The 14,792-nt window shown below is 39.1% G+C and overlaps 1 protein-coding gene across 1 annotated transcript in view; it reads left to right on the top strand.

Annotated features, from left to right (window-relative positions):
• The first annotated feature begins 1,004 nt into the window (after positions 1-1,004).
• The window catches only part of St8sia4 (ST8 alpha-N-acetyl-neuraminide alpha-2,8-sialyltransferase 4), a 95,997-nt gene continuing 82,209 nt past the window's right edge, over positions 1,005-14,792 (top strand). The window contains 3 exon segments of the mRNA XM_005361351.2: positions 1,005-1,282; positions 1,285-1,486; positions 7,340-7,471. Of these exon segments, the coding sequence (XP_005361408.1) occupies positions 1,090-1,282; positions 1,285-1,486; positions 7,340-7,471 (527 nt within the window). The 5' untranslated portion in view covers positions 1,005-1,089.

Genomic DNA, 14,792 nt, shown 5'->3' on the forward strand with positions numbered 1-14,792 from the left:
TCTCCAGTTGAGGAAGAGTGCAGATGGTACGTGTGATAAGCCCCTGCAGTCAGCTCCCGTGGATATGCCGGAAACTAGGAAGGAGAGGTGCTCACACACACGAAACTCAGAAAGCGCGCCAGCTGCACAATACAATAGGGATAAGGAAAATGGGAGGAGGGGTGAAAATCAGAGGCCAAAACACTTGAGTTAGATTTTCAAGACGTGTCTGCCGGTCCTGCGTTCAACCCTTCCGTTCTTCTTCTCTTGGACTGAGAATGTTTGTGGGTGTGCCTGAGTCCAGTCCAGAGGTCGCTGCTTTTTCTCTGAATCCTGGTTCTCTGCAGTTAAGTTTAAATGGCAGTGGACTTCCCTACGCTTCTTCGTGACTAGTTTCCAAATGACAACGAGAGGGTCACACAAATACCCTTAACGTTCATAAGGCCACCTCTGACTTCACTGGCTTACCGCAAACCTCGAGCTGGGATCCTCATTACACACCCATTCTGGCCGAGACCAGTTCATTGACTCCCGTGTATATTTGTATTTTCCAGACAGAGTTGTGCACTAAATAATGAACGTCCTCCTTCTACTTCCCTGCTGGATGTCACTCTACATCGGACAGGTTTATTCGCTAGTGCGATCATGTGTGTTTAGCAAACACGCTTTCCGTAACAGGCTCCTTTCTCATCCCACCCCTAGTCCTATCCATGGCATTCCTCCGGTGGGATGAGTGTCTCTTCTTTCTCAGATCCGACAGTCTCTTTACATTGATGTAGTCAGATAGTCCGGGGTCCGGACGCTCGTGGATCCGTGGCGTTGTCGTTTAGGCGTCCTAGGAAACGGTAGGAGTGTGTCTGTGTGTGTCTCTGGGTTTTTGAGTATGTGCGCGAGAGCGCGCGCGCGTGCGACAGTGAGCTTCCTCCCCCGGCATAGTGCAGACCGAGCCCACGACGTTACTCTCCTAGCTGCCGCCAGCAACGCAAGGCAACAGCAGCCTCCGCCCCCTCAGCCCGGTGATTGGCTGGCCTTGCTTATCAGTTCCCTGTTACGGCGAGGAAAGGGCCAGTGACGCCCCCAGCCCAGCTGCAGAAGCAACCGCCACCTCCTATGCACAAGGTGTCACATTTGAAAAGAAACCTGAGCCCCGGGGAGACGGCGCCTAGCGACCCTGGCCTGGCTAGTGCAAACTGAGCGGCAGGACGCTGGGCAGCGCTGGGGAGCCCAGAGAGCTCCACCGCAGAACATCCTAGCGACCTGATTCTGGGATCTCGGCTCCACGCTCTCTTCGCAATTTTCAGATTTCTCCCCTCGCTTATTTCCCCAAAACGGAGCCTTTATACCAGGAGAAGGTGCCGGAGCTGGGGCAACCAGGACTTTCCCGGGCACCCAAGATGCGCTCCATTAGAAAACGGTGGACCATCTGCACTATAAGTCTACTTCTGATCTTTTATAAGACAAAAGAAATAGCAAGAACTGAGGAGCACCAGGAGACGCAACTCATTGGGTAAATGCGTGTTCAGGATATGACACAGTCAAGCCATAGTGAAATGGGCACAGAGTGATGTTTGAATGGCTGTGTGTGTTGGTTTGAGCTTCTGTATGGCTAGTGCCATGAATTAAATAACAATGGCTCTTTAGAGGTGTGTGTGTGTGGAGATGAGGGGTTCCATGCTGTTTCCTGTATGAGTTTAACTTGTCCTGTCCTGTGCGGTAGTGGTGGTGGTGGTGGTGGTGGTGATGGTGGGTGGTGGTGACAGATATATTGGCACAGGGTGCCGCTTGCCAAAGAAGTCACTGCAGAAGTGTCAACAAAGAACGTGTGCCCTTGTCATTTTAAAGCTTGAGCGGAACTCAGGAGATGTCTTTACTCATTGAGTCCTTGTCTTTCCTCCCTTCTGTGTCCTTCCAGTCTAGGAAAATACTATAAAAAGCGGCTTTCTCGAAAGGCAGAAGTTTAAGTTCACAGAAGAGGAAATGGCTCTTCTTTACTCTTCCTTGTTTGTTTGTTTTTGATTTTGGTGGTGGTGGGAGGCGCCTGTGAGATCTGGCTTCTTTCTTTCTTTTTTTTAATTAGCAATTACAGTGCCAATAAGGATGATACCTTACTCGCTCCTCCACGGATAAAACTCCTGAGTTTCGTGGTTTCTGTTTTAGAAGGGCACTATGCCTTCACAGTCTGTTTTCTCTTTCTTGAGTTTGTCAAGATGTATTCAAAATCTCCGCCCCATTAAGTTCTGTAAATATCACACTTCCTTCCTCTCTCCTCTGGCCTCTCAGCCTTTGAAGTCTCTGGGGAGCAGACCTCCTTGTAACTTCGTGTCTCTGAGTGACTTGGAAGCTTTTTTTTTTTTTTTCTGAGGATATGATCCTCCTTGTCAACTCTGTTAAAAGTCCTGTTTCGGAAATCCTTCCAAGCCCGAAGGTTTCCGCAGTCGGAAAGAAACTGCCCTGGCTGAGATTTCCTTCTGTTTTTAAATTGTCTCTGACATTTTTAAAACGAAGAAGGATGCTTGCCATTTTTGTTTGCGCGGGGGCACGAGGCTGGTAACACACACACTGTGAAACTTTACGCAGCTCTTTTTCTTAATATCCCTGCTCCTCTATGAGTAATAAGTCGCCTTTAAGTGAGCAAGACGCAGGTGTATCCTCGCGGAAGGACTTGCTAGTTTGTACAAAGCTAGCCTAACAGTACCACATTCAAAGGGGACTGTAGGAGAAAGGAAAGCTAATAAGGAGGAGGCTGAATGGTCCTTATGCTTCAGCGAACCTATTCAAGGTCTGTATCAGAGAAAAGAAAATAAATAAATAAATAAAAGACCCATGTGAGGTCGTTTACACAGAAGTGGGTGGTTTGAAAAATCACGTCAATGGTGGGAAAGAAAAAATTGGGAGGGGTGTGGGCATCCCCAGCAGACCTGTTTTTGCCAGGCAGACAAAGGAAGGGGTCTTGAAGGTGGTGAACTCACGCGTGGGAATTCCTGGGAGAGGCGGAGGCTGGGGCTTGTGAGTAGAGGCTCTTTGTTCCCTTCTGAACTGATGGGTTCGGAAGATGAGCCCCAGCCTAGACAAAGCATCCAAACCTCCCCAAGACTCCAATGGTTTGAGACCCTGGTGAGCAGGAGTGGGCGTGGCGACGAGCAGGGTCTCCAAATACTGGGAAGGAATCATTTCCTAGCTTGGGTAAACTGCCTCCTGGGAAAAGGCATGCACCCCAGTGCCCTGGGGGGGGGGGGGAGTAACAGATTCAGGACGTTCCGCGTTTCACAATGACACGTCTTCTGTGGCCTTTTTCTGGAAACCTTTGGCGGGTGGGCGCAGCTTTGGGAGGCACTAAACGGAGGTGGGGAACCTCAAGCACCCGCACCGTGGCTGGGTAGCTCTACTAAGCCATGGCCTGCACCCTTTGCCCTCTTTGGTCCCAGATCATTTGAAAAAGATTGAGGCAGTCACTTGAGTTAACAAAACAGGAAGAGAGGTGTGCCTCGTGTCTAGCCTTTCCTCTCAGAGAACTAGCAGCCAGAGCAGGATAAAAGGAACCGGATTGGAGGGTGCATCGTTTGTGAAAGGAGTGAACCTTTTGTGACAGTCAAACAAAAAATTCACGCTCAAAGCTCCTCCTCTTTAAATAAAGCCGGCAACTGCAGTTCTTTCAGAACAAAACAGGGGTCTGGTTATGGAGATCCCCGTCCCCCCCCCACACACACACACGTGCTGGAGGAATTCTGACTCCCTGGAGTTCCAGACTCAGTAGCACAAGGTGGAGCTAGTGTTGTCAGGAGCAGTGCAGGGAAGCTGTTGTCTCTGGACATTCATTCCCCTTTCCTCCAGAATGAAACATTACTGGGAGAAAAGCGCATGCTTTTCTTTCAACTCCCCAGCTTTGCCTCTGGTGGAACAGCTGGCTCTCAGCTAACTCATCTCTCTTCTCCCTGCAAGCTTATGAGAGAGAGACCACTTTTGAGGTGACTTAGAGAGCCAAGGGGCTCTGGAACGCAGACCAAAGCTTCATTTAGAAGTGAAGTCACAGAGGCAGTGTACAGCCTTTGGGGGGCACTGCATGCCTTGCAGGTGGGCCATGGTGTCAACCCAGTCCTTTAACCTTAGGTTCCTCTGGGTTCATATTCAATGTCCCCGTTCCCATAAGAATCTCCTAGCAAGGCAGTGTCTGTTCAGCCCTTCCTTCTGTAGCAGACCCCAAGCAATCAGTGCGGCATCACTCTTTGTCCGACTTTCCCACTTTTTCTATGTTTGTCTGAATACATTGGAAATGGCTTTGCAGATTTCCACATGCAATACATGCACATGGCCGTCTAATGAGGAAGGAATTCGCAAGTGTGACAAAGTTAAATGGTGTAGAGGTGTCTGTTTGGATTAGATTCCCCAGAACTTGCTTGGCCGACTAAAATAAGACTTAAGCTTACTTGTTCATTGCACATCTTCCCCCCTCCCCTTATGTCTGCTTACATTAGATTACTAAATTATCAACAGTTTTGACTTCTGGCATTCATAAAGCTGAGAGGAAAGTTAAACACTGGTACTTAGACTATGCATAGGACAAGGGAGCTTCAATGTGTTTAAAGGTAGAAGGTGGTTTTGGAAATCAGCATTCCATGGTTTCCACTTTACATCATACATTCTCTTTCTAATTACACTACACTATATCTTACCTTTATTTATTTGACACTCTAGGAATAAAATGTGGGAATACCCACTGCTTGGATTTAAACTTAGTTTGATATTACTTTTAGAAGTTTAAAATAATGAGGAAGCTTAATCTAGTCACATTCATTCCAAAGCTAAGTAGTCATTAGGAGCTTCAGTGGGATGGCACTTGGCTGTAGAGACCTAATATCCAAAAGCATATTTAACCACCTTTGTCCTGTATATCAGCACTGAAGAAATAAAGATTTGCAAAGTCTGAAAACTCATATCAAAGAGAAAACACCAACAAAAGATTTGTAGATATTAAGTGACAAAAGTAAGAGTATCCCTTAACCGTGGATGTTATATATTATCATCTTTGTTGACTTTTTGCAGCACGATAAGCAGGAATACTGGAAAATTACAATCTTTAGAACTGAGTGATTTCTTTGACATCTTTAGTCTCTTCCCTTTTAAAATTGCATGTTGGATGTTTGGGAGATATCTCTGTGCAAACAAAAAATGTTTCCAGTGCAGCTGTCCAGAAGACATGTCCAAACTAGAAAGAGAAGCAAGCAGTGGGTGGAAATATCCATCATCATGCCTTGAGTTCATGAGCAGGTAGTCTGTACTAAGACAGAGCGAAACCAACATTATGTGCAAAAACATCCCTTGGGACAAAAGTATGCTCTCTAGGCTCAGATGACTCTTCTCAGCGTAAAAGAGAAGTTTGAGGACTTGTACCCACCCATTTCCCTTCAAGGTTCTTTCCAATGACAAAAACCTGATATGTGGCCAATCACCAACTAGCAGAAGCAGTTCAAGCAGTGAGGCGCTGTGGTGACATAGTGTCCACAGAAAGCAGACTTTTACGTTTTATAAATTGCTGTTTGAATTTTGATTTTAGAAGTTCTGATAAGGCTCCATAGAACCAAGTATATCATTGTGAAAACCACTGAACAGGTAGAAATACACTCGAGATTAAGTGCCATAATAATACATAAATTCTAAAAATTCAATCTCATGTGCAATTTTACTTCTATGAAAACATATTGGTTGGAAAAATTATTATCCTAATCTTTGCAATCTGTAGTAGAAAAAAGAGATATTGACAGCTATTAATGGAGTGAAGATCCTTGTCTCTTCCCACGAAAATAATGATAATTTATGCCTCCTTAAAGGTGCATGCCAAAGTACTAAGGTTAACTTTTGTGCACATCCACATTTTCACTCACATGTAATTATTATCACTAAAAGTATAATATGAAAATTAATGACTGGATCACTGCTTAGTAAAAATATACTCTGTTTCCTAACATCCTAAGTGACCTCTGCAAAATGATTATCATTATCCTTGCACAGACATGCAAATGTGTCATTTTCATCAGTAGAACTGTGTAAAATATTAATTTTTATAGCGTTCCAAATTTCAGAGGGAGTGGCTTTCATATGATTTCAAAAACAGCACAGTGGGTTGCTTTAAATTAAAACTACATATTAACAAAATAATGCAAAGCAAGAAACAAACAACAAGCGTCCAGTTTGAGAATCCTCCAACAGCTGTTAAAGACTGTGCTTCTATTGGTAGAGAAAATTATCTAGGGACTATACACACATTCAGACTTTGTAATTTTTAACAGTCAGATTGCTTTTTAGTAATGCTACTGAGAGGCAAAAAAAAATTGTTCCGTAGTTACAGTAAATAACAAGTACAAATATTGAAAGAGCTAAGCTTTTTCTTCCTCTGCGATAGTGAATGTCCTTTTAATTTTCTGAATCCTTTTCAAGAATCAGAAAGACAAATGTCTGTTCAATGGTGAACTGCTTAGTTCTACAGGTCCTCATGGCTGAAACGAAACAAAACAAAACAAAAAACTGTCTATCGCCATTGTAACACCACCAAAACCCTAAAATCACCAGTTCACATGGTAAACTATTTACTAGAGAATATTAATTAAAAGAGGTGGTTACTTTTACAACAATACAACAGCACTAGATTACGAACAGAATGAGTTTTCTTCTGTCTCCTGGGAATCTCATCTTTATGATGTTAGAAAACAATTCTTTTTAAATCGGCACTTCAACAATGTTTGAAAAGTTACTTTGTTAGAGAGAAAATGCACAATCTCCACAGTCATTGCTTATTAAATAATCTTATTGCTGTTTGTCATAAGGCTAAGGTAAGACACAGTGACCTGGTGAAGTAGTGCCCAAGATTACAGAGCAAACACTGCATGACATCAAGAACATAGACAGATCTGCTATGCACGAGATTTTCTCTGTAGTCCTCAGTAAAAAGTATTTTCAGTACTTTTATATGAAACTTTACATTTACCTTCTCTGAAACAAAATTAATCTTGGTGGCCAAAGTCCTAGACTTACAGAGTCATTGACCAAATATCACACTGCTTATTATGTAGGCAGTGGGGGTGGGGCTAGATGGCATTGTAGCTTTGATGAGAGTTGTTTTTCTTCAAATGTCCTGAGGTCTGTCTTATATGAAAGACAGATTCTGTTCTAAAATATTATGTGGAAGTTTGTTGGGCTATATCCATCACTTAACTCCTAGAATATCCCCCTTCATGCTTCTCCTCCCTTCTAACTTGTAGAAATAATATACAACCTTTAATCACTAATGTAAATATAATTGTGTATGATGACACTTATGCAAAGTGCTTCTGATTCTCACACAGCTTGCCTCTTTGTTTTCTTTCAGAGATGGTGAATTGTGTTTGAGCAGGTCGCTTGTCAACAGCTCTGATAAAATCATTCGGAAGGCTGGCTCAACCATCTTCCAACATTCTGTACAAGGCTGGAAAATCAATTCTTCCTTAGTCCTGGAGATAAGGTGAGTTCCTTTAATAAGCCCCCCCAAATTTCACATCATGATCTTAAATATGTTGGGTTTGGCAAACTTATATTGGACACTTGATTTATGGCTTAAGTATGAATCCTTAATGAAAAAGTGAATCAGTTATATTTAATGTTCCTCATGGAAGAATGTGGAACCAAGAAATAAAATCTTTGCACAGTCAAATTTTCAAGGATGATGGACTTTCAAATATATTATCTTATTATCAGTGGAGTAAAATATTGAGCAGAGTACTAACCTTTAGCCTGTTTTTACTCAATTGATCAGGACGGACATTCATTTTAAGAATCATTTTCATAACTTTTCTTTTTTGAGACTTCATTCTGATTTGACATTTAACTGCATAGAACAGAGGTTCCTTGATTCCTATTGTTTTAAGTATAGATTGGTTTGATTTATTCAGTGTTCATGCCTGTATAATTTCATGTGAAAAAGGGTATAAAATCAGCAAATAAACTTTCTGAAGTTCTGACTTATTCTTTACCAGACTGACATTTTAAGCAAGCATTAATTATTGAAGCAAACTCCAATGACTCCTTATATCCATTTCACTCTCTTTTATTTCAACCCAAAGTTAATGAGAGAATTGGGCTAGAGCTTCCTATGCATGGAGGAAGTAAGAATCTCATTTTTTCCTTATAATTTCATTGCACCATTGCTGTGGTTGGTATGCCTAAATTAGAACATTTTGATAATTAGGAACCCAAGAAGCTTTAGAGAACATATCCATATACATAAAATCATCAGTTTTCAGTGTTTTTTTTGCAAAACGCTAATTATTCATTGATGAAATACTAACATCAAAATTTTGTAATAGTCACTGACTGATTAAAAAGTGAGGGTCTCATCTATTCATCAGCTTGGCATTTTTGTCAACTTGTAACACCTATAGAGTAGTATCTCTTTTGGTGTCTCCCATAGGTAGCTCTGCATTGGAATCTAATATAAGTTAGCAATGAACAAATTATTAGGAATGAGGTGATAGAGGAGCATTACATTAAGTCTCAAAGGTTGATTGTAAGAGAAAAGAAAAAAAGTTATTTAAAATCATGACTCCAAAGAAAAAATTATCTGGCAAGAAAGGAGACCTTTAGGTAACACTACATAGAGGATGTAAAAGAAAGCCATAAAGAGTTATACAAAACCAAACTGCAATAGTTTAACCAGCATACATAGCCATGCTTAAAGTTTGTCATTTCCAGGAAAATCTAAAAAGTGTATTAAATAAAAAATACACCTCCATAATTAATACTTCAGTACATGCATTTTTTAATAAATAGATTATATATATATATATATATATATATATATAATGGGGACTTATATTTTTACATTTTACTCTTTACTAAGGTAGCCAGTTTTAAGGTGTTAAATATAAACTGACTGTTGTGAGTCCTCTGTTGAAACTTTATAAATGAATGAAGGCTGCAATTGCAGTTTTGAAGGTGAGCTTTTTCAGTTAATACCTGATAATGTGAATGAAATGCTAGTACTAGCTATGCTCATATTTTTTCCTCTTAACAGTCAAAGAGGTAAACAATGCAACAGTGAACAAATATTGAATAATACATAGAAATTTGCATGGAAGTAGTAATTTGTAAGTTCATTATTGCAGAATGTGCAAACAGTTCGTAAAAATCACAATTGCTTCTAGCAGCAATAACTACTGTGTATTAATCAGTTTGGCACCTGTAATAAAAGATTTAGCATATGAAAACATCTTGTTGTTTGACTTAGATTTTACAAGTCTGTTGCTAATAATCCCATCTGTGACAGGGTAGTTGGATACTGTCAAAGTTTCAAGTTTTACAAATATTCTACTTTGAATGCTTTGATTGGTCCAAAACCTATAATTAGTTTTGTCTTAAATAGTTGAATTGTATTTTAAGGTTTTTTTTAGTTTTCCTCAAAATTACGATTTTATTTATAATGATCTAATGACATTTCTAATAAACTGTTAATTTACATTAAAGTGCTCAATAGTTGTATAGGAGCCTTCCCTATATTTTGGGGGTATGAATTGTTTCTAGTGTTCAGTCCTTCATCCCATTGGTCTGCAGCTTTCATTAACACATCAGGTGTTGACCTACCAGACAATTGTATGGTAGAAAATTGTCCAAGGAGATGGGAGTTCCTTGTGCTCTGAAGACTCAAGGTTTAAGGAGCCCATGAACTTTACAAGCAAATTTACAACCAAAGTGCCTACCACATTCTAAGGCTTTGCTGTATCGACAATAGTTTGTTTATATCATTGTCTTCAGAAGTGACCCATTTCAGCTTCTTTACTTGTGAATAAGGCTGTTAATAATGTCAGCTTCTTCTCAGCATCTTCTCCTGACCTATTTTACATATTTTGTTTCTTTTTTTCCTTTTCTAAGTTTTCATATATTAAAAATACAAAGCAGTGCAAATGCTAAATAAAGGTGTAGAAATGAGTGAACTCAGCTACTCTCCCAGAACAGCCTAACCAATAATTAGTGAGCTATTTTAATTTGTCATAGTCCTTAATCATGTAAGACAGCTCAACTCAGCAGAAGCGCACATTTGTGTGTTTAGTTCTGTAAAATAACTTGCTGTTACATTTATAGATTTCTTTTCTAGATAAGCACTGCATACAACAGTCGCATATGGACTGTGATCAACCAGTGATGAGAATGTTAATTGTGGCCTAAGAAGCTCATGTAGCCAGAGTTGGCATTCCAATTCAGAGCTTTGCTGAGCCAGTCTTTTAACGGAAAAATTGCAGAAGATACTATTTAAGTACTAAATGTAGAGTATTCTTTTCTGGAGTAGACGGTATTTATTTGATGTAAATTAACAGAAATTGTAAGTTGTCATCATCCAGTTTTACCAAATTTATAGCCAAGTGTGAAATGCTAAAGTGTATAACAAGTGTCTTCAATATATTGAAGTGATTTTAGTTTTGATTTTGTGTGATTGCTTAGGATATTCTTTTTGGTACTAAAACATCCCCCCGTAACATGTTCCTAAGTTCTGAATTACTAAGTAATAAAGGGACTTTGTTCTTTTAGACCTTTGAGGCAAACGGCTTTGGAAGATAGCTTTTAGACAGATTAGTCTTGTAGGGATATCTTTCCTCTTACAGGCAAAACCATGTACTCACCAATTTCTAAGTTCTAACACTGATTCTCCTCTCTCTTTTTTCTATGCACTGTAACAAATTGATATCAATTTCATTATAATGTGTGTGTGTTTATACACAGAAGCTAATTTGATTTTCCACTTAACGTTTCCCTGCTGTAAGGAATGGCACTCAGTGCTTTCTGGTGCCGCAAATGTAGCTCCAGTGGAATTTCAGTTGCTACAACACGTATTGTTGACAAAATGTACAGAGAAGAGAGAATGGCATGTGATGGGGGGTTAGCTATATTTAACACTTCACAGATGAAAACAGTATGTAGTAAATTAGTCCCCTGGGCCTCTGCAGCTGCTCTGACAACTGATGAGTGGCGTGGAAAGGGAAGTTACAGTTGAAACTGCAGTTGAGAAGTTTCTGTGTAGAATCTTTCCTGTCAGTTTAACAGTTCACCAACCTTTTGGTTTAAGCCAGCTTTGGCTGGAAAAAAAAAATGTTTTTTTGTGACTAAGATTTCAGTCTCACTGAAAATGAAACGCATTTTCAATTTTTTTTCCAGTTTCCATTAAAACAGTCACCCTGAGTAGGTGTTGGCTTAACTAAAGACGTTTGAAGGTCTGAATTAGAATGACCAAATGACAGTTGAAGATCTGAGTAATCTCCTGCCTTTGTTCTTTTAAGTCAGACACAATCCCTGTCTTTAAATAACTGTAGTGGGTTGAACACATAGCAAGAAAGTTTGCAAAGTTTTGGTTCATGTACAATATAAGTTTTTGCTGATTTGTGAGTCGTAACTTTAGAGTTTAAGCTGGGTTTCCGTTTATTTCGGAAGCAATTTTGCTTATTCTGCTTTTGAGCAAAATTAAATTCATATTATGTTCTAAAGTAAACCATTTATGACTTTCTGATGAAACCTAAAAGCTTTTTCAATTTATTCTAAGAAGTACATTTCCTGTTTTCAGGGACTTTCAACTAATTAAATATTTCTCCCTCAATATATACAGTCTGTGACCACTACATATAAAAAATCCATGAAAATTCTTATGTCTTATTGCATCTATAATCTGATAAAGATGGTTTTAGCCTTCTAAAAATAAGAAGAAACCAACCATTTCCCACTGGTTTCAAAGGAGCTTTGTGCTTCTAGGTCACAATATTGTTCATCCATAATAATTATTGTCAGCATATTATGCACTTCTACCAACCATCTTATCTCCAATAACTTCCTATGCATAATTTCAGCCCTAAAGTAAGAATTAAATGTATAAAAATGTATAAAAAGCAAAACATACAAAAATCATTTAAAGTCATCCAAAATCTTTTCCTTTTAATTTTCCATTTTAAAATAGCACATTCTGCATTCAGAATGCTTTAAATCTTATCTAAAAGCTTTCTCTATTTTTAATTTTAATTGGTCTATATGATTTGGAATTTTTATGTCTTTTAAAGGTACTTTGCTTTTTTTAACTACTGCTTTGTAAAAACAAATGATTGCTAAGCATATAACCCAGCATTAGAAGAATACACAACTTTAAACGTGTACTGTCCTTAGGATCTGATATGTCACCTGCTATTGTCTCCTCAAAGTTGGCCAACCTAAGCATCAGTAAATTTTGTTCAAACATTTGAAACACCTTTTAAATATATTCCCTAAGAGTAATTAAAGTCCATGTGTATTGCTTACTTGGGCATCTGATGACACATTTTGAAATGAATCCGCTTCTAATTTTCTCTTAGCTAGAAAAGAAATCAATTTTGGAAAGTCCCTCTTAGTCTGTTCACATGCGTGTAACTGTAACAGTTTGATGCTGTGAAAGGGAGTTTCCCTTCTGGATTTCTAAGCTACAGAAACATCTTTTATACCTGAGACTCTGATCATCTCATCTGAAGCTGCCAGAGACGTTACTGTGGAGCACAATCTTTAAATGCATCTGTAGCCACCCATTTTCGGTCTCTTCAAAGGGAAATGGCAGCATCACCCACTTCCGATGATTAAACCACATCCGTGCAGTCTTTATTTCCAAGACAACCTTGCCATCTTCACAGCTAATGAAAAGATGTGTGAAAATATAGACAACGAGCCCTTCCTATGTCCTCTCAGGCAATCCAGTGGTGGTTAATAAATGTGTATAGATGGTTTCTCGTGGTGCCAATTCTGATAGTAAGGGCTACATTTGTGGAGAATAACTAGATTCTTATAATGGTTGGTTCTTAATGAAACTTACCCAGTGTCATAGAGCATAAACAATATTAGTACAGAAGAAAAAGATGTCTCTATCATACATATTTCTACCAGGCACTGGCTTTTATCCCTGTGGAATTGAAAGCTTGCATTAAGAGCACATTGGTAAATAACATCTACTTTACACATTTTAATATTGTTTTTCTCTGATTGTCTTTTGGTTGCAGTTCAATTAAAAAAATCTTGGACCTTTGTATGTCATGTTCCTAAGCTTTTGTCTAAATAATTTCTTCAAAAGCTAGTACATCTTGGTCTATTTCCTTGACGTTAGTTACAAACATGAAAGAATTCTTCCAAAGATCCCTTTTAATGCTTTAAAAATTACTCTAATCTAGCCGGGCGGTGGTGGCCCACGCCTTTAATCCCAGCACTCGGGAGGTAGAGGCAGGCGGATCTCTGTGAGTTTGAGACCAGCCTGGTCTGCAAGAGCTAGTTCCAGGACAGGCTCCAAAACCACAGAGAAACCCTGTCTCAAAAAAACAAAACAAAAAATTATTCTAATCTATTTTTTTCTGCTGTGTAGTACTCCATTGTGTAAATGTACCACATTTTCCTTATCCATTCTTCAGTCAAAGGGCATTTAAGTTGTTACCAGGTTCTGGCTATGACAAACAATGCTGTTATAAACATAATTGAGCATATATGTCCTTGTGTCATAGTTGAGCATCCTTTTGGATATATACCCAAAAGTGGTATTGCTGGGTCTTGAGGAAGGTTGTTTCCTAATTTTCTGAGAAATTGCCACACTGACATCCAAAGGGACTGTACCAGCTTGCATTCCTACCAGCAATGCAGGAATGTTCCCTTTACCCCACAACCTCTCCAGCATAAATTGTCATCAGTGTTTTTGATCTTGGTCATTATTACAGGTGTAAGATGGGATCTCAGATTTGTTTGGATTTGCATTTCTCTGATTACTAAAGATGTTGAACGTTTCCTCATGTGTTTTTCAGTCATTTTAGATTCCTCTGTTGAGAGTCCTCTGTTTAGGTCTGTACTCCATTTTTTTTTATTGGATTATTTGTTCTTTTGATGACCAATTTCTTGAGTTCTTTGTATATTTTTGAGATCAGACCTCTGTCTGATGTGGGGTTAGTGAAGATCTTTTCCCGTTCTGTAGGCTGTCATTTTGTCTTGTTGACCTTGTCCTTTGCTTTACAGAAGCGTTTCAGTTTTAGGAGGTCCCATTTCTTAATTGTTTCTCTCAGTGTCTGGGCTATTGGGGTTATATTTAGAAAATGGTCTCCTGTGCCAATGCATTCAAGTACACTTCCCACTTTCTTTTCTATGAGATTCAGTGTGGCTGGCTTCATTTTGAGGTCTTTGATTCATTTGGACTTGAGTTTTGTTCATGGTGATAGATATAGGTCTATTTTCTTTCTTCTACATGTTGATATCCAGTTATGCCAGCACCATTTGTTAAATATGCTTTCTTTTTTCCATTTTATATTTGTTGCTTTTTTTGTCAAAGATCAGGTGTTCAAAAGTGTGTAGATTAATATCCAGGTCTTTGATTCAGTTCCATTGTTCCTCCTTTCTGTTCTTATGCCAATACCAGGCTGTTTTCAGTATGGTAGCTCTGTAGTAAAGTTTGAAGTCAGAAATTTTGATGCCTTTAGAAGTTCTTTTATTATACAGAATTGTTTTGGCTATCCTGGTTTGTTTGCTTTTCCATAAGAAGTTGAATACCATTCTTTCAAAGTCTGTGAAGAATTTTGCTGGGATTTTGTTGGGCATTGCCTTGAATCTGTAGATTGCTTTTGGTAAGACTGCCATTTTTACTATGTAAATTCTACCTACCCAAGAGCATGGGAGATCTTTCCACTTTCTAGTGTCTTCTTCAATTTCTTTCTTCAAAGATTTAAAGTTCTTGTCATACGAGTCTTCCACTTGTTTGGTTATAGTTACTCCAAGATACTTTATGCTATTTGTGATTTTTGCATGCAAATGGATGGACA

Source organism: Microtus ochrogaster, linkage group LG4, assembly GCF_000317375.1.
Source record: "Microtus ochrogaster isolate Prairie Vole_2 linkage group LG4, MicOch1.0, whole genome shotgun sequence".
NCBI classification, from domain to species: domain Eukaryota; kingdom Metazoa; phylum Chordata; class Mammalia; order Rodentia; family Cricetidae; genus Microtus; species Microtus ochrogaster.